This window comes from Astatotilapia calliptera, chromosome 23 (genome assembly GCF_964374335.1).
Source record: "Astatotilapia calliptera chromosome 23, fAstCal68.1, whole genome shotgun sequence".
Taxonomy (NCBI): Eukaryota; Metazoa; Chordata; class Actinopteri; order Cichliformes; family Cichlidae; genus Astatotilapia; species Astatotilapia calliptera.
In genome coordinates this window covers 21,883,773-21,910,208 of record NC_137443.1, presented here as the reverse complement: position 1 = coordinate 21,910,208, position 26,436 = coordinate 21,883,773, and the positions used below count along the sequence as shown (strand labels likewise).

At 42.2% G+C, this 26,436-nt stretch overlaps 2 protein-coding genes across 2 annotated transcripts in view; both read left to right on the top strand.

Annotated features, from left to right (window-relative positions):
* The window catches only part of LOC113016627 (uncharacterized), a 79,176-nt gene that overhangs the window by 22,244 nt on the left and 30,496 nt on the right, over nt 1-26,436 (top strand). The gene's annotated exons all lie outside the window — the stretch shown is intronic.
* Nucleotides 1,487-26,436, top strand: part of LOC145424139 (uncharacterized) — a 34,109-nt gene continuing 9,159 nt past the window's right edge. Inside the window, exons 1-5 of the mRNA XM_080297044.1 lie at nt 1,487-1,997; nt 4,590-5,003; nt 7,595-8,008; nt 10,600-11,013; nt 19,243-19,656. Coding sequence (XP_080153170.1) covers nt 1,522-1,997; nt 4,590-5,003; nt 7,595-8,008; nt 10,600-11,013; nt 19,243-19,656 — 2,132 coding nt within the window. The 5' untranslated portion in view covers nt 1,487-1,521. The remainder of the gene's footprint in view (nt 1,998-4,589; nt 5,004-7,594; nt 8,009-10,599; nt 11,014-19,242; nt 19,657-26,436) is intronic.

Below are 26,436 nucleotides of genomic sequence, written 5' to 3'. Positions count from 1 at the left end.
AATGAAGCAGTTCATTAAAGGTTGTAGATTCAAGCTGTTTTTCATATTTTTGGCCACCAGATGTCACCATAGATGACTGTGTTGAAACGCTTCGAGTAATGAACTGTTTTTCAATACAAGCTCCAATGCTTCAGAAACCTTCATTTGGCCAGCAACAGCGACAGCAGAATTTATTACTAAGAAGCATTGTGAGAACAAATAAATAGCTGACCAAACACAAATGTCCTTACCTTCTTTGCTAAGTTTATATACAAGAGGGCAATTGGGGGAAGTGAGCAGCTGGATAACATGACACAGGTAATCACAGTCAAGCACAGTGAGACTAAACACAAGACACTGGAGACAAGTAACTATCCAAAATAAAAATGAGCAGTGAGAACCAGAACTAAATGTAAAGACAGACACAAGATCTTAGCACAGAAGAGTTGACATAACAGGATGGGGGAATGAAAGAAAACTGAGACACAAACTGGAACAAAGAAATCAAAACTAAGAAAAAGGAAATGCATAAAATGTTAAAAAAAAAAATTGAAATAAGAATTAAACTATTCAGTAGCAGACTAACAGATATTTAACAGCAACATAACTTAAAATTTCATAAACCAAAACACTGGGTCAGCAACCAAGGACCATGAAATGGGCAGTCAGCACACCTTGATCCAGCTAAACATATCTAGTTCATAGAAGGTAGCAAAAGGTAAGTGGCTAAAGCTAACACTAGCCAGAGCTTGGAGCAGAGGTGGCAAAAGTTTAGAAATTATGTATTTAAATAGAAGTACATATACTTGTTTTTAAAAAAAAATACTTTATTAAAAGTTGAAGTAGTGATTCAACTTTCCCTATTAACAGAAATGAGTGGGGAAGAGGTTAAATTGGTATTCAACATGGGGGGAGTGGGACCTGAAAATCCATTGTAGTGGCTCAGGATGGGGAAAAGAATTACATCTCAGAATAATTTTTATTGAGAGCTCCAGTAGATTTTCTTAGTGTTGTTTCTTAGTGTAGAAGTGATGTGATTAGCTGATCTGGGCTGCTGCTTTTCTGAGATTCACAGGTCTTTGAACTAAATTCAACAAGATGTAAGCAGATGTTTTATAAGGTGACTGTTTTCATTTTTAGTATGGCTAGCTAGATGCTGAAGTACTGCAAACAACAGTTATGGACACCTGCAGTTGTTTGGGTGTTGTGCCAAGAAAACAAAAATGCCAGCACTATTTAACCCTGATTATGGCACACAGTTTTGCCTCTTAATGTCTTTTTTGGAGGGGGAATGTTTTAGTTTTACATGATGTCAGGTACAGTTGGGAAAATGTGAATCATCAAAAAAAAAATTTATTGTCAGGTCAATCAACAAAATTCCACTAAATGCATCTCTCATTCTCACTCACAGCTGGTAATGTAACAGGTCCAAGTTGTCATGTTTATCTTCAACAGTTTGTGCATCTTTGCACATCCAAATCTCTGGGATGAACCAGGACATCCCTGCATGAAATAATGTTGAAATGTAACAGTTTTATATAAATGATAATGGACATTTCTGTAATGCAACTGACTTCTGACAAAATGTTCAATTTTCCTTCCAGTTTCTCTCCTTCATTTTTACTCTCAAGTCAAACGGATTTGACATGGGAAGAAGCAGAGAGAGAACAGCAACCAGAAGAGAAGATACTGGAGCTGTTAATATCAGTGTGCAGACATGGAACGTTCCCTTTTAATGAGAGATGCTCCTGTGCAGACTGTGATTTCCTGTTGGATCTGTTCTCCCATGTGAAGGATTGTGAAACTAAAACAGGCCTGAGTGTCCTTCCATCATTACAGTCAGTATTTTCAGCTCCTGCAGTCTGGTCCATAAACCTCTCAGAGAGAAAGACCTCCATCCTCCTGGAAGTGCTGAAACTCCAACCAGAGAAGAAACAAGTGGAGCTGACAGGCTGCTCACATGAAAAGAGTGAAGTACTGAGTTTCCTTCAGTGTCTGCCTTATATCTCACAGCTCAGGTAAATGAATTGTACTTTACATGATATACTCTACATATAGAGTGTTGTGATGTAAACTAGGTAAATTAATCAAAGCTTAGTATATTATAAAATTCTGATTTTGTTTTAACATTTAGATTACGCTTTTACAGCAATTTACCACAGAAAAGAAAAGATGCTCTTCTGTGTTGTACATTACAATAGAATTGGGCACCTGCATGTCAGCACTGGATGAACCAAAAGCTCCAAACAAGAGTCAGTAGAAGAATGAGATTTTTTCATGATTCCAACACACATACTTAACTCTGCTGCTCACCACACAAATGCATTTTCCTTACAAGTGTGGCACCATTTAAGAGCAAACACACAGACTTTCCAACAGCTGGTAATGGCCTGTTTGAAGCTGAAGCTCCTGCCCATGGGTAAAAAAACCTAACACAGTGCTTCAGAAACACTATGATGAGGCTTGCTTCAGCTGAACAGAATCATGTGATCAACGTTTTCTGAACTTCATTTGGCACATCACTGCTTCAGTACCTGATTCAATGGTTTATAAGGAATTGAATGGCGGGATTTGTGCTGTGTTTTGGTAATTTTGTGTGAGAGATGGCAAACCGGTGTGTGACACAATTAGAGACATGAAGCCAGGAAAAGAGGACGCTCTGCCTATTCCTAAATAAAAACCAGTACATCAGCAATTCTGCTCCCAGGTCTAAAAAGTACATAAGAAATACAAGATATTATTATATTTATAATTATAGAAGTTATAAACGTACCTGTCCACTGGTTAATTACATAATCACATGGAGGCAGCAAACATACTCCTAACTTATTTTAAGATTGTGTTGTACATTGTTATATAGAGTTTTTGTTATTTCTATTAATAAAAACACATCAAGAAGTCATAAAGAAAATGAGAGCACTCCGTGGTACATGTTTAAACAAGGAAGCCTTATTCACCATATCAGCCCGATACCAGACAGAACTGTCATAAAACAGAAGCTGTCAATTCAGCTCTGTAGAGTGGGCAATCATAATGAAGCAGTTCATTAAAGGTTGTAGATTCAAGCTGTTTTTCATATTTTTGGCCACCAGATGTCACCATAGATGACTGTGTTGAAACGCTTCGAGTAATGAACTGTTTTTCAATACAAGCTTCAATGCTTCAGAAACCTTCATTTGGCCAGCAACAGCAGAATTTATTACTAAGAAGCATTGTGAGAACAAATAAATAGCTGACCAAACACAAATGTCCTTACCTTCTTTGCTAAGTTTATATACAAGAGGGCAATTGGGGGAAGTGAGCAGCTGGATAACATGACACAGGTAATCACAGTCAAGCACAGTGAGACTAAACACAAGACACTGGAGACAAGTAACTATCCAAAATAAAAATGAGCAGTGAGAACCAGAACTAAATGTAAAGACAGACACAAGATCTTAGCACAGAAGAGTTGACATAACAGGATGGGGGAATGAAAAGCAAACTGAGACACAAACTGGAACAAAGAAATCAAAACTAAGAAAAAGGAAATGCATAAAATGTTTAAAAAAAAATTTGAAATAAGAATTAAACTATTCAGTAGCAGACTAACAGATATTTAACAGCAACATAACTTAAAATTTCATAAACCAAAACACTGGGTCAGCAACCAAGGACCATGAAATGGGCAGTCAGCACACCTTGATCCAGCTAAACATATCTAGTTCATAGAAGGTAGCAAAAGGTAAGTGGCTAAAGCTAACACTAGCCAGAGCTTGGAGCAGAGGTGGCAAAAGTTTAGAAATTATGTATTTAAATAGAAGTACAGATACTTGTTTTAAAAAAAAAAAACTTTATTAAAAGTTGAAGTAGTGATTCAACTTTCCCTATTAACAGAAATGAGTGGGGAAGAGGTTAAATTGGTATTCAACATGGGGGGAGTGGGACCTGAAAATCCATTGTAGTGGCTCAGGATGGGGAAAAGAATTACATCTCAGAATAATTTTTATTGAGAGCTCCAGTAGATTTTCTTAGTGTTGTTTCTTAGTGTAGAAGTGATGTGATTAGCTGATCTGGGCTGCTGCTTTTCTGAGATTCACAGGTCTTTGAACTAAATTCAACAAGATGTAAGCAGATGTTTTATAAGGTGACTGTTTTCATTTTTAGTATGGCTAGCTAGATGCTGAAGTACTGCAAACAACAGTTATGGACACCTGCAGTTGTTTGGGTGTTGTGCCAAGAAAACAAAAATGCCAGCACTATTTAACCCTGATTATGGCACACAGTTTTGCCTCTTAATGTCTTTTTTGGAGGGGGAATGTTTTAGTTTTACATGATGTCAGGTACAGTTGGGAAAATGTGAATCATCAAAAAAAAAATTTATTGTCAGGTCAATCAACAAAATTCCACTAAATGCATCTCTCATTCTCACTCACAGCCGGTAATGTAACAGGTCCAAGTTGTCATGTTTATCTTCAACAGTTTGTGCATCTTTGCACATCCAAATCTCTGGGATGAACCAGGACATCCCTGCATGAAATAATGTTGAAATGTAACAGTTTTATATAAATGATAATGGACATTTCTGTAATGCAACTGACTTCTGACAAAATGTTCAATTTTCCTTCCAGTTTCTCTCCTTCATTTTTACTCTCAAGTCAAACGGATTTGACATGGGAAGAAGCAGAGAGAGAACAGCAACCAGAAGAGAAGATACTGGAGCTGTTAATATCAGTGTGCAGACATGGAACGTTCCCTTTTAATGAGAGATGCTCCTGTGCAGACTGTGATTTCCTGTTGGATCTGTTCTCCCATGTGAAGGATTGTGAAACTAAAACAGGCCTGAGTGTCCTTCCATCATTACAGTCAGTATTTTCAGCTCCTGCAGTCTGGTTCATAAACCTCTCAGAGAGAAAGACCTCCATCCTCCTGGAAGTGCTGAAACTCCAACCAGAGAAGAAACAAGTGGAGCTGACAGGCTGCTCACATGAAAAGAGTGAAGTACTGAGTTTCCTTCAGTGTCTGCCTTATATCTCACAGCTCAGGTAAATGAATTGTACTTTACATGATATACTCTACATATAGAGTGTTGTGATGTAAACTAGGTAAATTAATCAAAGCTTAGTATATTATAAAATTCTGATTTTGTTTTAACATTTAGATTACGCTTTTACAGCAATTTACCACAGAAAAGAAAAGATGCTCTTCTGTGTTGTACATTACAATAGAATTGGGCACCTGCATGTCAGCACTGGATGAACCAAAAGCTCCAAACAAGAGTCAGTAGAAGAATGAGATTTTTTCATGATTCCAACACACATACTTAACTCTGCTGCTCACTACACAAATGCATTTTCCTTACAAGTGTGGCACCATTTAAGAGCAAACACACAGACTTTCCAACAGCTGGTAATGGCCTGTTTGAAGCTGAAGCTCCTGCCCATGGGTAAAAAAACCTAACACAGTGCTTCAGAAACACTATGATGAGGCTTGCTTCAGCTGAACAGAATCATGTGATCAACGTTTTCTGAACTTCATTTGGCACATCACTGCTTCAGTACCTGATTCAATGGTTTATAAGGAATTGAATGGCGGGATTTGTGCTGTGTTTTGGTAATTTTGTGTGAGAGATGGCAAACCGGTGTGTGACACAATTAGAGACATGAAGCCAGGAAAAGAGGACGCTCTGCCTATTCCTAAATAAAAACCAGTACATCAGCAATTCTGCTCCCAGGTCTAAAAAGTACATAAGAAATACAAGATATTATTATATTTATAATTATAGAAGTTATAAACGTACCTGTCCCACTGGTTAATTACATAATCACATGGAGGCAGCAAACATACTCCTAACTTATTTTAAGATTGTGTTGTACATTGTTATATAGAGTTTTTGTTATTTCTATTAATAAAAACACATCAAGAAGTCATAAAGAAAATGAGAGCACTCCGTGGTACATGTTTAAACAAGGAAGCCTTATTCACCATATCAGCCCGATACCAGACAGAACTGTCATAAAACAGAAGCTGTCAATTCAGCTCTGTAGAGTGGGCAATCATAATGAAGCAGTTCATTAAAGGTTGTAGATTCAAGCTGTTTTTCATATTTTTGGCCACCAGATGTCACCATAGATGACTGTGTTGAAACGCTTCGAGTAATGAACTGTTTTTCAATACAAGCTTCAATGCTTCAGAAACCTTCATTTGGCCAGCAACAGCAGAATTTATTACTAAGAAGCATTGTGAGAACAAATAAATAGCTGACCAAACACAAATGTCCTTACCTTCTTTGCTAAGTTTATATACAAGAGGGCAATTGGGGGAAGTGAGCAGCTGGATAACATGACACAGGTAATCACAGTCAAGCACAGTGAGACTAAACACAAGACACTGGAGACAAGTAACTATCCAAAATAAAAATGAGCAGTGAGAACCAGAACTAAATGTAAAGACAGACACAAGATCTTAGCACAGAAGAGTTGACATAACAGGATGGGGGAATGAAAGAAAACTGAGACACAAACTGGAACAAAGAAATCAAAACTAAGAAAAAGGAAATGCATAAAATGTTTAAAAAAAAATTTGAAATAAGAATTAAACTATTCAGTAGCAGACTAACAGATATTTAACAGCAACATAACTTAAAATTTCATAAACCAAAACACTGGGTCAGCAACCAAGGACCATGAAATGGACAGTCAGCACACCTTGATCCAGCTAAACATATCTAGTTCATAGAAGGTAGCAAAAGGTAAGTGGCTAAAGCTAACACTAGCCAGAGCTTGGAGCAGAGGTGGCAAAAGTTTAGAAATTATGTATTTAAATAGAAGTACAGATACTTGTTTTTAAAAAAAATACTTTATTAAAAGTTGAAGTAGTGATTCAACTTTGCCTATTTTCAGAAATAAGTGGGGAAGAGGTTAAATTGGTATTCAACATGGGGGGAGTGGGACCTGAAAATCCATTGTAGTGGCTCAGGATGGGGAAAAGAATTACATCTCAGAATAATTTTTATTGAGAGCTCCAGTAGATTTTCTTAGTGTTGTTTCTTAGTGTAGAAGTGATGTGATTAGCTGATCTGGGCTGCTGCTTTTCTGAGATTCACAGGTCTTTGAACTAAATTCAACAAGATGTAAGCAGATGTTTTATAAGGTGACTGTTTTCATTTTTAGTATGGCTAGCTAGATGCTGAAGTACTGCAAACAACAGTTATGGACACCTGCAGTTGTTTGGGTGTTGTGCCAAGAAAACAAAAATGCCAGCACTATTTAACCCTGATTATGGCACACAGTTTTGCCTCTTAATGTCTTTTTTGGAGGGGGAATGTTTTAGTTTTACATGATGTCAGGTACAGTTGGGAAAATGTGAATCATCAAAAAAAAATTTTATTGTCAGGTCAATCAACAAAATTCCACTAAATGCATCTCTCATTCTCACTCACAGCCGGTAATGTAACAGGTCCAAGTTGTCATGTTTATCTTCAACAGTTTGTGCATCTTTGCACATCCAAATCTCTGGGATGAACCAGGACATCCCTGCATGAAATAATGTTGAAATGTAACAGTTTTATATAAATGATAATGGACATTTCTGTAATGCAACTGACTTCTGACAAAATGTTCAATTTTCCTTCCAGTTTCTCTCCTTCATTTTTACTCTCAAGTCAAACGGATTTGACATGGGAAGAAGCAGAGAGAGAACAGCAACCAGAAGAGAAGATACTGGAGCTGTTAATATCAGTGTGCAGACATGGAACGTTCCCTTTTAATGAGAGATGCTCCTGTGCAGACTGTGATTTCCTGTTGGATCTGTTCTCCCATGTGAAGGATTGTGAAACTAAAACAGGCCTGAGTGTCCTTCCATCATTACAGTCAGTATTTTCAGCTCCTGCAGTCTGGTCCATAAACCTCTCAGAGAGAAAGACCTCCATCCTCCTGGAAGTGCTGAAACTCCAACCAGAGAAGAAACAAGTGGAGCTGACAGGCTGCTCACATGAAAAGAGTGAAGTACTGAGTTTCCTTCAGTGTCTGCCTTATATCTCACAGCTCAGGTAAATGAATTGTACTTTACATGATATACTCTACATATAGAGTGTTGTGATGTAAACTAGGTAAATTAATCAAAGCTTAGTATATTATAAAATTCTGATTTTGTTTTAACATTTAGATTACGCTTTTACAGCAATTTACCACAGAAAAGAAAAGATGCTCTTCTGTGTTGTACATTACAATAGAATTGGGCACCTGCATGTCAGCACTGGATGAACCAAAAGCTCCAAACAAGAGTCAGTAGAAGAATGAGATTTTTTCATGATTCCAACACACATACTTAACTCTGCTGCTCACCACACAAATGCATTTTCCTTACAAGTGTGGCACCATTTAAGAGCAAACACACAGACTTTCCAACAGCTGGTAATGGCCTGTTTGAAGCTGAAGCTCCTGCCCATGGGTAAAAAAACCTAACACAGTGCTTCAGAAACACTATGATGAGGCTTGCTTCAGCTGAACAGAATCATGTGATCAACGTTTTCTGAACTTCATTTGGCACATCACTGCTTCAGTACCTGATTCAATGGTTTATAAGGAATTGAATGGCGGGATTTGTGCTGTGTTTTGGTAATTTTGTGTGAGAGATGGCAAACCGGTGTGTGACACAATTAGAGACATGAAGCCAGGAAAAGAGGACGCTCTGCCTATTCCTAAATAAAAACCAGTACATCAGCAATTCTGCTCCCAGGTCTAAAAAGTACATAAGAAATACAAGATATTATTATATTTATAATTATAGAAGTTATAAACGTACCTGTCCACTGGTTAATTACATAATCACATGGAGGCAGCAAACATACTCCTAACTTATTTTAAGATTGTGTTGTACATTGTTATATAGAGTTTTTGTTATTTCTATTAATAAAAACACATCAAGAAGTCATAAAGAAAATGAGAGCACTCCGTGGTACATGTTTAAACAAGGAAGCCTTATTCACCATATCAGCCCGATACCAGACAGAACTGTCATAAAACAGAAGCTGTCAATTCAGCTCTGTAGAGTGGGCAATCATAATGAAGCAGTTCATTAAAGGTTGTAGATTCAAGCTGTTTTTCATATTTTTGGCCACCAGATGTCACCATAGATGACTGTGTTGAAACGCTTCGAGTAATGAACTGTTTTTCAATACAAGCTTCAATGCTTCAGAAACCTTCATTTGGCCAGCAACAGCAGAATTTATTACTAAGAAGCATTGTGAGAACAAATAAATAGCTGACCAAACACAAATGTCCTTACCTTCTTTGCTAAGTTTATATACAAGAGGGCAATTGGGGGAAGTGAGCAGCTGGATAACATGACACAGGTAATCACAGTCAAGCACAGTGAGACTAAACACAAGACACTGGAGACAAGTAACTATCCAAAATAAAAATGAGCAGTGAGAACCAGAACTAAATGTAAAGACAGACACAAGATCTTAGCACAGAAGAGTTGACATAACAGGATGGGGGAATGAAAAGCAAACTGAGACACAAACTGGAACAAAGAAATCAAAACTAAGAAAAAGGAAATGCATAAAATGTTTAAAAAAAAATTTGAAATAAGAATTAAACTATTCAGTAGCAGACTAACAGATATTTAACAGCAACATAACTTAAAATTTCATAAACCAAAACACTGGGTCAGCAACCAAGGACCATGAAATGGGCAGTCAGCACACCTTGATCCAGCTAAACATATCTAGTTCATAGAAGGTAGCAAAAGGTAAGTGGCTAAAGCTAACACTAGCCAGAGCTTGGAGCAGAGGTGGCAAAAGTTTAGAAATTATGTATTTAAATAGAAGTACAGATACTTGTTTTTAAAAAAAATACTTTATTAAAAGTTGAAGTAGTGATTCAACTTTGCCTATTTTCAGAAATAAGTGGGGAAGAGGTTAAATTGGTATTCAACATGGGGGGAGTGGGACCTGAAAATCCATTGTAGTGGCTCAGGATGGGGAAAAGAATTACATCTCAGAATAATTTTTATTGAGAGCTCCAGTAGATTTTCTTAGTGTTGTTTCTTAGTGTAGAAGTGATGTGATTAGCTGATCTGGGCTGCTGCTTTTCTGAGATTCACAGGTCTTTGAACTAAATTCAACAAGATGTAAGCAGATGTTTTATAAGGTGACTGTTTTCATTTTTAGTATGGCTAGCTAGATGCTGAAGTACTGCAAACAACAGTTATGGACACCTGCAGTTGTTTGGGTGTTGTGCCAAGAAAACAAAAATGCCAGCACTATTTAACCCTGATTATGGCACACAGTTTTGCCTCTTAATGTCTTTTTTGGAGGGGGAATGTTTTAGTTTTACATGATGTCAGGTACAGTTGGGAAAATGTGAATCATCAAAAAAAAAATTTATTGTCAGGTCAATCAACAAAATTCCACTAAATGCATCTCTCATTCTCACTCACAGCCGGTAATGTAACAGGTCCAAGTTGTCATGTTTATCTTCAACAGTTTGTGCATCTTTGCACATCCAAATCTCTGGGATGAACCAGGACATCCCTGCATGAAATAATGTTGAAATGTAACAGTTTTATATAAATGATAATGGACATTTCTGTAATGCAACTGACTTCTGACAAAATGTTCAATTTTCCTTCCAGTTTCTCTCCTTCATTTTTACTCTCAAGTCAAACGGATTTGACATGGGAAGAAGCAGAGAGAGAACAGCAACCAGAAGAGAAGATACTGGAGCTGTTAATATCAGTGTGCAGACATGGAACGTTCCCTTTTAATGAGAGATGCTCCTGTGCAGACTGTGATTTCCTGTTGGATCTGTTCTCCCATGTGAAGGATTGTGAAACTAAAACAGGCCTGAGTGTCCTTCCATCATTACAGTCAGTATTTTCAGCTCCTGCAGTCTGGTTCATAAACCTCTCAGAGAGAAAGACCTCCATCCTCCTGGAAGTGCTGAAACTCCAACCAGAGAAGAAACAAGTGGAGCTGACAGGCTGCTCACATGAAAAGAGTGAAGTACTGAGTTTCCTTCAGTGTCTGCCTTATATCTCACAGCTCAGGTAAATGAATTGTACTTTACATGATATACTCTACATATAGAGTGTTGTGATGTAAACTAGGTAAATTAATCAAAGCTTAGTATATTATAAAATTCTGATTTTGTTTTAACATTTAGATTACGCTTTTACAGCAATTTACCACAGAAAAGAAAAGATGCTCTTCTGTGTTGTACATTACAATAGAATTGGGCACCTGCATGTCAGCACTGGATGAACCAAAAGCTCCAAACAAGAGTCAGTAGAAGAATGAGATTTTTTCATGATTCCAACACACATACTTAACTCTGCTGCTCACTACACAAATGCATTTTCCTTACAAGTGTGGCACCATTTAAGAGCAAACACACAGACTTTCCAACAGCTGGTAATGGCCTGTTTGAAGCTGAAGCTCCTGCCCATGGGTAAAAAAACCTAACACAGTGCTTCAGAAACACTATGATGAGGCTTGCTTCAGCTGAACAGAATCATGTGATCAACGTTTTCTGAACTTCATTTGGCACATCACTGCTTCAGTACCTGATTCAATGGTTTATAAGGAATTGAATGGCGGGATTTGTGCTGTGTTTTGGTAATTTTGTGTGAGAGATGGCAAACCGGTGTGTGACACAATTAGAGACATGAAGCCAGGAAAAGAGGACGCTCTGCCTATTCCTAAATAAAAACCAGTACATCAGCAATTCTGCTCCCAGGTCTAAAAAGTACATAAGAAATACAAGATATTATTATATTTATAATTATAGAAGTTATAAACGTACCTGTCCACTGGTTAATTACATAATCACATGGAGGCAGCAAACATACTCCTAACTTATTTTAAGATTGTGTTGTACATTGTTATATAGAGTTTTTGTTATTTCTATTAATAAAAACACATCAAGAAGTCATAAAGAAAATGAGAGCACTCCGTGGTACATGTTTAAACAAGGAAGCCTTATTCACCATATCAGCCCGATACCAGACAGAACTGTCATAAAACAGAAGCTGTCAATTCAGCTCTGTAGAGTGGGCAATCATAATGAAGCAGTTCATTAAAGGTTGTAGATTCAAGCTGTTTTTCATATTTTTGGCCACCAGATGTCACCATAGATGACTGTGTTGAAACGCTTCGAGTAATGAACTGTTCCCTTTCAGTCGATTCACTCGGTACAACACATAAGTATGGGATATCACGCCCTCGCGTGTCCTGGCTGAAGAAACCTTTATTCACGCCTTTACGGCAGATGACGTGTGATGACACGCGCAAGGCCCCGCCCGCACATATAGCCGCTGCCATCACCGTCATCCCTCAGTTCTTACGCTCTTCACCTCGCTGAGAACACCTCTGCTGAGTTGGGCTAGCTAGCTACTGCTAGTTAGCTCCGTTGTCTGCCAACTTGAACCTAGCTTAACTGCCCCTGTTGGTGTTAGCCTCCACCGCCCAGCTGGTGCGTAGGCTGCCCGCGGAGCGCTATTTTCAAGTTTTTCTTGTGCAGCGTTTCGCTTTGCGTTTTGGGAATGGACTCCAAACCGAAGCGAGCAAAGCAGAAATCTTCTGTTCGCCCCTGTCCTCAGGGATGTGGTTTCTCTTTGCACGACAGCGACCAGCACGATGCCTGCCCTGTCTGCCTGGGGATCGTCCACGCTAGGAGAGCGTTGACGGAGCCCGAAGCTTGTGCGTTTTGTCGCCAGCTCCGACGCTCGACCCTGGAAAGACGGGTGACGTTTGTGGAAAGAGTGCTGGGACGCTCGGCTGTCGCACGGCATGACCCTCTTCTTTCCGAGTCTGGAGCCCCGGCTTCGTCCGAGTCCGAAGACGAAAATTTTCAGGTCGATTAGCTGGGCTGACCACATGGAATACGTTGACGGGTTAGCCGATGACGGACCGGAACCATGCAGGAGCGCTGACGGGCTTCAGCCTGGGTTGAAGCCCGCCAGCGCTCCCCAGGAAGACGATGACGTGCTGGACATCGGCCTGGACATCCATGGTTTGTCGGAGGATGAGCAGGAGAGCTCATTGTCGACCCAATATGCCGCCGCTGCTGCGCCGGTCGGCCACGATGACACCTCTCTTTTCTCCCTGTTTCGCCGTGCCGCTGAGAAGCTGCAGGTGGACTGGCCCTCTCCTCCACCAGCTCGGAAGCCGTCGCGGTTTGCGGGTTTTTTCCTTCCACCGGAGCCCGCAACGGCCAAAAACTGCCCCCCCATGTTCCCAGACTTTCTCTGCGAGCTAACAGCGTCATGGGACAAACCTCTGTCTACCCGCGTCACTGTGCCCGGCTATGGACAGTACATGGAATTGGACGGCGCCGAGGGAGCTGGTTTAGCTAACCCACCCCCTATGGAGCCGTCTCTGGCTGCTTATCTGGCCCCGTCCCATAACCATGGTGTCGGTGGCCCCGCAACTCTGCCGTCCAAGCACTGCAGATTCTCGGCCTCGCAGCTGGAGAAGATTTATCGGGCTCAGGCCGGCACCGCTCGAGCCATGAGCTCCGTCACCATGCTCCAGACGTACCAAGCAATGTGCCTGGCGGAGCTTGGATCGCTGGTTCCGGAGGACAGCCCGCTGTCACCTCTTCTTAACGAGGTTAGAGTCACCACGGATTACATCCTCCGTGCGTCTCGCTGTGCAGCGCTCTCCCTGGGCAGAGGGATGGCTGCGACAGTGGTGGCGCAGAGGCACCTGTGGCTGACCCTCTCCGACGTCCCTGATAGAGACAGAGCTGTGTATCTGGACGCACCAGTGTCTGCGGCTGGGTTATTCGGACATTCACTTGAAGCCATTCAGGCTAGATTCGATCTGAGGAAGAAGCAGACGGAAGCTCTGCGCGACATCATCCCCAGACGCCAGCCCCAGCCCAAGCCCACTGCTAGCTCTCACAGGCCCGCCGCTCCTCTGACAGCTGGCAAGAGACCGGCGCCCACTGCTGGAGTGGGAGGGCCGCCGGCGAGAGCACGTACTCCGGCCCGAGCTCCACGCCAGTCGGCCTGGGGCAAAGGCCCTCCCCCGGGCCCCCGACGGGACCCGACGCCCAGGAGGAAGAAGCCTCAGCCCTCCTAGCTGTGATTGCGAGTGGGGAAGGGATCCGGCAGCAGGGAGACGCTGCTCTTACCCCTCTGTTGCCGCACAAGAGGTGCCGCTTAAGTTCTGTTCAGGTTGTCAGCCCCAGAAGGCGCTGCACTTCCCTATCGCGGTCTCCCAAGCACATAACCCCTGCACACGGTTCAGATGTGTTGAATGTTCAAGCGACCACATCGAGTGTTCCCGCTGTTTTTCATTGTTATGCCCCGGAAAAGGTGCACCCAACAAAATGTATAAATGTACATGTTCCCATGTTGCAATCAATAAAGAGTGTTGTTTACTCTCAAACAATCTCAAATGCTCAACCTGCAGGCGAAATGAGCCAGGTCAGGCAGGGGATGCAGTCCCCTGTAGACACACTGGGGGGCGACGGCGCCCCGCCGTCAGTGCTGCAGGCCAGCCGGCTGGCTGCTCACTTCCCTCAGTGGCGCGCTTGCGCCCCCTCTCCGTGGGTGCTGCAAACCGTTGCCATGGGTTACCGGTTGCAGTTCCGGGTCAAGCCGCCTCGTTTCCAAAGAGTCGTGAACACGATTGTCAACCCCGAGGCAGCCTTGGTACTCAGAGAGGAAATACAGGCGCTATTACAGAAGAGAGCAATACGGGTGGTCCCCGCTTCGGAGACGGACAAAGGTTGGTACAGCCGTTATTTTGTCATTCCGAAGAAAGGGGGAGGGCTTCGTCCCATCCTCGACCTGCGAGTCTTGAACACGTACCTGCAAACGTACAGGTTCAAGATGCTAACACTCAGACAGCTCCTGAGTGCAGTCGGCCCGGGAGATTGGTTTGCGACAATCGATCTAACAGATGCTTATTTTCATGTCGCTATACACCCGAAACACAGGCAGTTTCTGAGGTTTGCATTCGAGGGCGTAGCCTACGAATACCTAGTGCTGCCGTTCGGGCTGTCGCTCGCTCCCCGCACCTTTACGAAATGTGCCGAGGCAGCGCTAGCGCCCCTCAGGAAGAGGGGCATCCGCATCTTGGCCTACCTGGACGACTGGGCTCTCGTGGCTTGCTCCAGAGAACAGGCGGAGACGCAGCTGTCGCGGGTTCTGTCACACATTCAGACACTGGGGTTCTCTGTGAACTTTCAGAAGAGCTCGCTAATCCCAGGTCAACAGATCGCTTTTCTCGGTCTGGAAATATGCTCTCTTTCCAGCCGCGCACGGTTGTCAGAGCACAGAGTGGCCGCGTTTCATCGCTGCCTCGCTCAATTTCAGCTGGGACGCAGACTGCGTTTCCAGACGATATTGCGCTTGTTGGGCATGATGGCATCTATGATCGCCGTAGTGCCGCTTGGGCTGTTGAAAATGAGAGCGTTTCAACGCTGGACTCTCTCTCACCGTTTGTGTGCTTCGCGTCACCTCCGGAGGAGGCTGCCGGTAACTGCGTCTTGCATGCTAGCTCTCCGTCCTTGGAGGGAGCCCGGGCTACTGCACCAGGGCTCTCGGATTGGGAGGGTGTTGTTTCGCAAGGTGGTGTCCACAGATGCTTCCCTAAGTGGGTGGGGAGCGCTGTGCGAGGGTGCGTCAGTGAGAGGGATCTGGTCCGCGGCTCAGCGCCAGCTGCACATCAACCACTTGGAGCTGTTAGCAGTGTTCTTAGCTCTACAGCGTTTCCGTCCAGTCCTGCAGGGCCAGCATGTCTTAGTCAGGACGGACAATTCAACAGTGGTGTCTTATATAAACAGGCAGGGAGGAACACGCTCTCTTCCCCTGTTGCAGCTGTCTCGCTCTCTGCTGTTATGGTGCAGTGTTCATTTTCTGACTCTAAGAGCCACCCATGTCCCGGGCCACCTGAACCTGGGGCCGGACCTTCTCTCCAGGGGGGGTCCTCTGGTGAGAGAATGGAGGTTACACCCTTCAATAGTGGCTCAGATTTGGGATCTATTTGGCGAGGCGCAAATAGATCTTTTTGCTTCCAGGGTGAATGCTCACTGCCCCCTGTACTTCTCCATAATCGACCACGATGCCCCCTTGGGCTTGGACGCGCTAGCGCACCAATGGCCAGACGTGCTCCTGTATGCATTTCCCCCAGTGGAAATGATATCTCCAATTCTGGAGAGGGTGCGTCGGCATTCCCTCTCTCTGATCCTGGTGGCCCCTTGGTGGCCCGCGAAGTCGTGGTATGCAGAAATAATCAGCCTGCTTGCAGCAAGTCCTTGGCAGCTTCCTCTCCGCAGGGATCTCCTCTCTCAGGCGGGGGGGGAAGTGTTTCATCCGCGCCCGGATCTGTGGCGCCTTCATGCTTACCTGCTGAGAGGTTAAACTTGGTTGCTAAGGGTCTGCCACCTAGTGTGGTAGCGACGATTCAGAGCGCCAGGGCCTCGTCTACTAGAGGCTTGTACGCTTACAAATGGCGAGCCTTCGAGCGATGGTGCCAGGACCGCCACACTCTCCCATTTCAGTGCTCTATTGTGGATGTTTTGACATTCCTGCAGGAGCTGTTGGATAAAGGCCTTTCGTTTTCGACGATCAAGGTTTATTTAGCGGCTATATCTGCTTGTCATATCGGTTTTGACGGGGTGACACCAGGTGCGCATCCCCTCGCCGTGCGTTTTCTGAAAGGGGTTCGCCGGCTGAGGCCCGTGCTTAAGTCCAGTGTCCCTGCTTGGGACTTGTCTTTGGTGCTGGAGGCCCTTTGTGGCCCTCCGTTTGAACCCGTTGAGTCGGTAGATATGAAACTTCTTTCGTATAAGACCGCATTACTTCTCGCTTTGGCCTCGGCGAAGCGAGTGGGGGACCTTCATGCGCTGTCTGTGCATCCTGCCTGCACACAGTTTTCTCCTGATGGCCGCAGGGTCGTATTGCGTCCGAATGCCGCCTATCTTCCCAAGGTCATGCCTGCATCTTATAGTTCAATGGAGTTTGAGTTGCTGAGCTTTTGCTCCCCTCCTTTTGAATCTGAGGAGCAGAGGAGGGTGCATTCTCTTTGTCCGGTGCGTGCGCTACGCACCTACATTGAGCGCACTCGGGATGTGCGTTTGTGTGACCAGTTGTTTGTCTGCTTCGCTAATCCGAATAGAGGTAGAGCTCTGTCCAGACAGAGGCTGTCCCACTGGATTGTAGAAGCTATCTCGCTGGCATACAGCACCGGAGGTTTTGCGTTGCCCCACGGGGTGGGAGCTCATTCCACCAGGGGGATGGCGACCTCATGGGCTCTTTTTAGAGGGGTGCCTGTGGCTGATATTTGTGCAGCGGCTAATTGGGCGTCGCCGCACACTTTTGTGCGGTTTTATCGGTTGGACGTTACAGCCCCTTCGGTGGCTCATGCTGTCCTTTCTGCTGGGTCTACCACTCACTAAGGATGTGGTGGTCCCGTTCCGGTTCGGTGGCTGCTCTGCGGGGCGTGTATATAGGTCCCATACTTATGTGTTGTACCGAGTGAATCGACTGAAAGGGAACGATTAGTTATGTCTATAACTTCTGTTCCCTGAAGGAGAGGAACGAGGTACAACACAGGGTGGCCCCACTGAGCAGTTGGCTCGGTGAAGAGCGGCTATCGAACTGAGGGATGACGGTGATGGCAGCGGCTATATGTGCGGGCGGGGCCTTGCGCGTGTCATCACACGTCATCTGCCGTAAAGGCGTGAATAAAGGTTTCTTCAGCCAGGACACGCGAGGGCGTGATATCCCATACTTATGTGTTGTACCTCGTTCCTCTCCTTCAGGGAACAGAAGTTATAGACATAACTAATCGTTTTTCAATACAAGCTCCAATGCTTCAGAAACCTTAATTTGGCCAGCAACAGCAGAATTTATTACTAAGAAGCATTGTGAGAACAAATAAATAGCTGACCAAACACAAATGTCCTTACCTTCTTTGCTAAGTTTATATACAAGAGGGCAATTGGGGGAAGTGAACAGCTGGATAACATGACACAGGTAATCACAGTCAAGCACAGTGAGACTAAACACAAGACACTGGAGACAAGTAACTATCCAAAATAAAAATGAGCAGTGAGAACCAGAACTAAATGTAAAGACAGACACAAGATCTTAGCACAGAAGAGTTGACATAACAGGATGGGGGAATGAAAAGCAAACTGAGACACAAACTGGAACAAAGAAATCAAAACTAAGAAAAAGGAAATGCATAAAATGTTTAAAAAAAAATTTGAAATAAGAATTAAACTATTCAGTAGCAGACTAACAGATATTTAACAGCAACATAACTTAAAATTTCATAAACCAAAACACTGGGTCAGCAACCAAGGACCATGAAATGGGCAGTCAGCACACCTTGATCCAGCTAAACATATCTAGTTCATAGAAGGTAGCAAAAGGTAAGTGGCTAAAGCTAACACTAGCCAGAGCTTGGAGCAGAGGTGGCAAAAGTTTAGAAATTATGTATTTAAATAGAAGTACAGATACTTGTTTTTAAAAAAAAATACTTTATTAAAAGTTGAAGTAGTGATTCAACTTTGCCTATTTTCAGAAATAAGTGGGGAAGAGGTTAAATTGGTATTCAACATGGGGGGAGTGGGACCTGAAAATCCATTGTAGTGGCTCAGGATGGGGAAAAGAATTACATCTCAGAATAATTTTTATTGAGAGCTCCAGTAGATTTTCTTAGTGTTGTTTCTTAGTGTAGAAGTGATGTGATTAGCTGATCTGGGCTGCTGCTTTTCTGAGATTCACAGGTCTTTGAACTAAATTCAACAAGATGTAAGCAGATGTTTTATAAGGTGACTGTTTTCATTTTTAGTATGGCTAGCTAGATGCTGAAGTACTGCAAACAACAGTTATGGACACCTGCAGTTGTTTGGGTGTTGTGCCAAGAAAACAAAAATGCCAGCACTATTTAACCCTGATTATGGCACACAGTTTTGCCTCTTAATGTCTTTTTTGGAGGGGGAATGTTTTAGTTTTACATGATGTCAGGTACAGTTGGGAAAATGTGAATCATCAAAAAAAAATTTTATTGTCAGGTCAATCAACAAAATTCCACTAAATGCATCTCTCATTCTCACTCACAGCCGGTAATGTAACAGGTCCAAGTTGTCATGTTTATCTTCAACAGTTTGTGCATCTTTGCACATCCAAATCTCTGGGATGAACCAGGACATCCCTGCATGAAATAATGTTGAAATGTAACAGTTTTATATAAATGATAATGGACATTTCTGTAATGCAACTGACTTCTGACAAAATGTTCAATTTTCCTTCCAGTTTCTCTCCTTCATTTTTACTCTCAAGTCAAACGGATTTGACATGGGAAGAAGCAGAGAGAGAACAGCAACCAGAAGAGAAGATACTGGAGCTGTTAATATCAGTGTGCAGACATGGAACGTTCCCTTTTAATGAGAGATGCTCCTGTGCAGACTGTGATTTCCTGTTGGATCTGTTCTCCCATGTGAAGGATTGTGAAACTAAAACAGGCCTGAGTGTCCTTCCATCATTACAGTCAGTATTTTCAGCTCCTGCAGTCTGGTCCATAAACCTCTCAGAGAGAAAGACCTCCATCCTCCTGGAAGTGCTGAAACTCCAACCAGAGAAGAAACAAGTGGAGCTGACAGGCTGCTCACATGAAAAGAGTGAAGTACTGAGTTTCCTTCAGTGTCTGCCTTATATCTCACAGCTCAGGTAAATATGTTTTCCTTTAAAAACATATCTGCATGTGTAACACAGTATACTTCACTACTACAGAATGTAGAGTAAGTTAGGATCTTTGGGGTTATGTTCTCTAGGTAATAACTAAGGAGCAACTGACACACAGCTAAAAGAAAAGTTAAAACAATTATTGAAACAACCCCATAAACAGCAGTTTAACATTTCACAATATTGAAATTTCACAACATTTCAGTCTTCTCACTTTAGGTGTCTGTATAGTGTTATTGTTAGTAGTATTACCCGGATAATGTATTGTATGGAGATCTCATAAGATTATCAGTCCAGAATTAATGCAGCTATCACTTCTAAGTAGGCTGGAAATTTTGCTGCATCAAAGCTGGAGATCCTGCATCCTGACTCATCAGAGGTGGATTAATGTGTCGCACTTGAACGATTTTAGACTGCAGAAAAGAAAAAAAAAACCCTGCTCAGGCAGTGAAGCCATTTTGCATCAGTGTTGCATGATAATTTCATCACCGCAAGTGACTATATCTCTTCATATATAACAGCTTAATGCAATAAATAAAAAACTGAATTAAAGGACCTTAAAACATTTTCCATCTACAGCTATCAACACAGTCTTGTCTTTTTTGAACAGCAGCCAAATTAATCCAGTTCTTACTGAATTGTGAGAATTCACCTCACTGTTACATGAGGGAATTACAAAACACTGTTATATTTATCACCTGTTTACAGTCAAGAAAACACACCTCTTAGTTTTAAATAAACAAGATAATAGAGCACTTAAAGGAACACACAGAATTTATGTTATACTTAGCTAATGGCTATCTTGCTATGCTAACTCAGTAACTCATCAGACATCCAAAGGAATAATTAAACAGAGGTACACCAGCATCAAAACAAAAGGTGTCCTCATTTCCCAACAAGCACAAGAGTAAAACCCAACTTTGTGTCTTCAATCATAACTTTTTAATCAGAACTAAAGAGAAAAAAAACTCTGACCAACAACATACATAGACTAAATGTTGTTCTCCTTAGCTATCCGGTCTTTAAGTCTGACGTCATTAGCCATTTCTGGGTCCAAACTCCACTTCAGGTCCCAAAGTCAATAATAATAATAATAATGGATTGGATTTATATAGCGCTTTTCAAGGCACCCAAAGCACTTTACAATACCACTATTCATTCACTCTCACATTCATACACTGGTGTAGGCAAGCTACAGTTGTAGCCACAGCTGCCCTGGGGCAGACTGACAGAAGCGAGGCTGCCATATCGCGCCATCGGCCCCTCTGGCCAACACCAGTAGGCAAGTAGGGTAAAGTGTCTTGCCCAGGGACACAACAACCAGGACAGACACTGAGGCGTCACGGAGAGTTTAAAACGAAATTATTTAATCTTTAACCCTCTGGGACCCCAATTTAAGACGACACAGCAACACGATGCAGCAACCCAGTCTCCATTTCAACTTGGATCGAAAGTGCAGACTTCAAACTATATACCAGTTTTTAAATTGTGTTGAAAGGCCACGTAAAACCAGTGTTATAATTAAAAATACTCACAATGTTTTTACTGAATAAAACAGTGGTATTTACAGCAGAAGGAAAACGCAGTTTTCTAAGGATAGCACTAGCAAGCACTCTCTGCTTGTGAGCAAAAGAAAAAAAAAAAAAGAAAACACCCCTTTCCTATCGCTGTTAAAGCGTATCATGTCGACCAATCAAGAAATTAAATGACAACATGTGGCATTTGGTTATTTAGGAATAGGGGGGAAGTTTTAGGAGTTGACCGGCAAGGGCGAACGAGCGAAAGAAAGAGAGAGCGAGTTTTCACATGTGAGAGATTTGTGACATTTAGCGTGTTTGGAGTGTGTACTTGGTGTGTTGTCTTGTGTAGTTAGTGTGTAGTGTAGTCGTTGTTTTGTTTTGTGTGTCAGTTATACTGGTGAATGTCACAGTTGCTCCAAAAAAGCCACCAAAGGCAGACTGCAGTGTAAACGCTGTCTCCAGGTGGAAAACTGGAGAAGTGACACACCTCATGTTGTACCTGCAAAGTTTAGGCCTGTGGTGTGCTCCTCTGTCTTATAGTGGACAGACTGTTTTTTGGAGTGGCACAAATAATTTGTTTGGGTTTTTATTTGATGCAGTACACCTGATTGTTCTGTAAATAGTTTTAAATGGTTATATAAAAAACGCCTCAGGCATTGGCTGCATTTTTAGGTAAATAGTACCATATAACTTTGTTTACAAAACTTGTGCATAATTTTTTAGAAATGTACAATTTAAATTTGCATTTCAAGTTATGAAACATGTTTGTGGTTTTTACAGTATGAAATATAACTTTTTCTACTCAGATTTTAAGCTTTTTTGTCTGAATTTAGATCAGTTATGCTATTATAGTGTGTCAAAATGAAAAAGACTCCAAATTCAGATATGTGAGGTTGAGCTGAACAGAATGATACCAAACAAGGCAAGTGTTAAGATTCAATATTGAGGAAGGGTACAAGAGGTGATCGAAGAATAACCACACCGATCCGGCCGGGTGAAGTCAAACGATGATTTTAATGAATACACGCGTGGGAAGACAACTCTGTACGCAGACAGGAAGTAGTCTTCGACTTAATCAAAGCATGAACAGATATTTTATAGCATCAGGGTTTATTTACTGACGCCCCTTCATGCGTCACCGGTACATTTTATACATAGATCAGATCAACATCATCATGACTTTTCACCCAGAAAATCATCTTCTATTTTCATGGCTTGGTACTTTCCGTTCTCTCCTCTAAATAAATCTAACTAATGTGTGTGTATGTGTTGACCTCACATGCTCTTTCTCAATTCACCTGTTGCACTTCTGACCTTTTACCAGACCAGAAGCTCACTGAGACTATGTGTATGTCTTCTGCTAAATAAATGTTTTAACCAAGAACCTCTACTAAAACCTTAATATAAAATGATCTGATATATAAGTGTTTTGTAAGCATGTATTGCAATTCCTTCTATGGCTCCAAGTCACTTGCACAATAGATTGTCCGAACATCGCGCCGAACAAAGCTTCCGACCCCCAATTAATTGACCGAGCTCCAACTCTTTAATAAGCACAGATATGCATTGTGTATAAAATAGTCATAGCTGCTTAAGGCCTTCTTAAAGCTATCTGTTACATTGTTAAAGCCTCGTCTTAGCCTGCGGCTCAAAATAACTTCCTGCTTTCACTTCTGCATACAACTTCCTGTCAGCCTGCAACTCAGTCTTTCTGAAAGAGACACTGTTTAAACCTCTGAATGCAATATCCATGCTGCAGATTATATTATTAATGCAATAGTAATAATGACAATTATTTAACAATAGCAGTAAAATAATTTCCCTTCTCGACACTCCCTCTTTTGACCTCTGGAACACCAGAGGTCACAATACATTGTGTCCTCACGCAGACCCTTCTCTGGTGGTCTCGAACCTCGAGATCTCCAGGATCCTCGCCCCTCCTGTGGTCGCCGAGATCGATCTTCTGCAAAAGAAACAAAACACCTTTTCCTGCACCTCCCTAACTTATCCTATCTGGGACTCTTTAATCAAAAGCCTGATCCTAATTATCTTCTTAACTTATTGACTTGTATTTGTGTATACTCTTCAACGTTACTCATCCCTTTAGAACTCTTTAAGCCCTGCTTTCACGTCCGGTTGCTCGCTCTATTTTCCCTTATCTGATCATCAACATCCTGTGCACAAATTGTCGCTGCTGCAAGTTCCTCTACTCCAAAAGAAAACAACCACTTTAATCAATTAAGTTTAAGCATATAAGCAATTACTCCTGTATACATTTCATCATAGCTAAATGCTGCCTTGAAACAACTCCTATGTGTTAACACTAACTTCATTTTAAAACCTCACATTTCCTATGTTATCACCTGTTTTGGTATAGGCTTTTTATTTCATTTTGCTCCTTTTAATGTAACAATACCTCCTAATTCTAGTTTATCAGACTTAACCAAAATATATGCTTTCCTTCCTCTTTGGTCCTTCTTTAAGTTCAGTTAAAAGCTAAATGAATTTAGGGCCTTTTGCCTGGAATCAATACTGTCATGTGTGTTTCTTAACTCTGTGTCTGTAAGCGTGTGCAATCCTTCATGAACTCATATTATCCTCACAGTAGATTGGCTAATCATAGCGCTAGCCAAAGGCTCGTGACCCTCCAGAGACAAATTTGAGCCACAACTTCTTTAAAAGCACAAAATGCAATATGTATAAAAATCATTTCTATTTATAAGCTCCCCCTTTATCCTAAAAATACCTCCTATATAATATCTGTATGTGTAAGCCTACATTATAACCACTTCTTCTAAAGATCAAAAAATCAAAGCTGTTCTACCCCTTCAACCCTCACTAATTTTCCCTCTAAGATTTATTCACAGCTTTGAAAAACCGGCATTGTATCTTCTAAACAGGATTCAGTTCTGTCATGGTCCTGGGCCATGTTGGCCCAGTATTCTTGGTTCCTTGTATTTTCGCTCCTTATTTAGGCCAGGTTTTCTGAGGTGTCCTGTTGTGGTGTTCCCTAAGTGTTTTTTCCTTTGTGACTCTTACCCCCTTGTGCCCCTCTGTCTATTTATGAGCTCTCGTCTCTCTTTGTGTTTATTCCATGTTTCCCCCAGCCTGTTATGTCTGTGTTCTCTGTGTGTATTTCCCCGGACCTCCCTGCATCCTCGTTTCTGGTTTGTGTTATTAGCTTACCCAGTTTTCCGGTTTCTTGTTTTTCCACCAGTGCTGTTTTGTGCCCACCGTTGTAAATAAATATTCACCTGCACCAGAGCTGCCGCCTTTTGGGTCCTTTTCTACAACTCCACACGGCTTGCCTCGCAAACCGTGACAAGTTCACTTTTAATCCTTTAACCTTAACTTAAAAATAACAGTTTCAGTTTTACCATATCCAAATGATCAAAAACCCAAAAGGTCCTAAAATGATCCTAAATTATTAAACAATTAAATTAATAAACCCTAAACCCCCCTTTATCTTGATACATTTCATGTGTCAAGATACTATACAAAACTTAAAAATGCTCAGTTTCCCCACTCATGATCCAATGTATGTCATAAAATAAACTTAAAACAGAACAGTTATCAGTCATGTGTTTCTTCAATTAATGATAACTGAGTTACATCAAAAAATATTTCCCCTTTAGCATTTGGCCTTCTCCCAACAATATACTATAATCCCATAACCTAACCCCAGTCAACAAAACAAAACAGAAATTTTCTCTGGTAAAAACAAATTGTTTATCCACATTTATTCATCCTCACCTTCATCCAGTCACACATTCACTCACATGCAGTCACACCATATATTTGCTAATGGTGGAGCTTCCCGCGTCAGATTCTCCCCCCTCAGCAAAATGAGCTCAGTCATTTTTTATTTTCCATAGGAAAATATTTCTTTATGCTTTTGGACTGGATTGACTCGCATAAAATCCTTTTTACAGGGACTTACGACCTTGATCAGTCCCCACAGGTAGCTTTCTCCTCAGCCAATTGTAATCTGGAAAGGTTTTTAAAGGTGAAATGCAGAGGTGAAATCAAAAGTAGTCAAAAACAGCCAATTATACCCTGGAAAATGATCAGTGTGGCTGCTTTACTAGTTGTAACAATGAAGTTTAACATCCAGGCATCCATGAAAACAGAATTTATGAAATTTAACGGAGTCAGAAATTATCAGGGAGCTAGCTCACTAATTTCCAACCTAACATACCACATTCTGACTGAGGGATTTCTGAAAAATTAAAACGTACAGCTCTGCTATCACTTCTGGCATAAATGAAGACAGGAAACTAAACAGCAGTGACGTTTGTAGGGTTACTGAAGTTGGGCTAGCTGGTACACTCAACAAAAATATAAACGCAACAGCTTTGTTACTGCTCCCATTCCCCATGGGATGGACGTAGAGACCTAAAATTCATTCCAGATACACAATATAACCATCCCTCCCAAACAGTGGTCACAAATCAGTCCAAATGTGTGGTAGTGGGCACATCTGCTATATTGAGATAATCCATCCCACCTCACAGGTGTGCCACATCAGGATGCTGATCTGACATCATGAGTAGTGCACAGGTGTACCTCAGACTGCCCACAACAAAAGGCCACCCTGGAATGTGCAGTTTTGTCTCACAGCAAAATGCCACAGATGCCACAAGCAATGAGGGACCGTGCAACTGGCATGCTGACAGCAGGAATGTCAACCAGATCTGTCGCCCGTGCATTGAATGTTCATTTCTCAACCATAAGCCGTCTCCACAGGCGTTTCAGAGAATATGGCAGCACATCCAACCGGCCTCACAACCGCAGACCTCGTGTAACCACACCAGCCCAGGACCTCCACATCCAGCAGGTTCACCTCCAAGATCGTCTGAGACCAGCCACCCAGACAGCTGCTGGAACAATTGGTTTGCACAACCAAACAATTTCTGCACAAACTGTCAGAAACCGTCTCAGGGACGCTCAACTGCATGCCCGTCGTCCTCATCGGGGTCTTGACCTGACTCCAGCTCGTCGCCGTAACAGACTTGTGTGGGCAAATGCTCACATTCGATGGCGTCTGGCACGTTGAAGAGGTGTGCGCTTCACGGATGAATCATGGTTCACATTGTTCAGGGCAGATGGCAGCTGAGAATGTCCCAGTTCTTGCATGGCCAGCATACTCACCGGACATGTCACCCATTGAGCATGTTCGGGATGTGCTTGACCGGCGTATACGACAGCGTGTACCAGTTCCCACGAATATCCAACAACCTCGCAC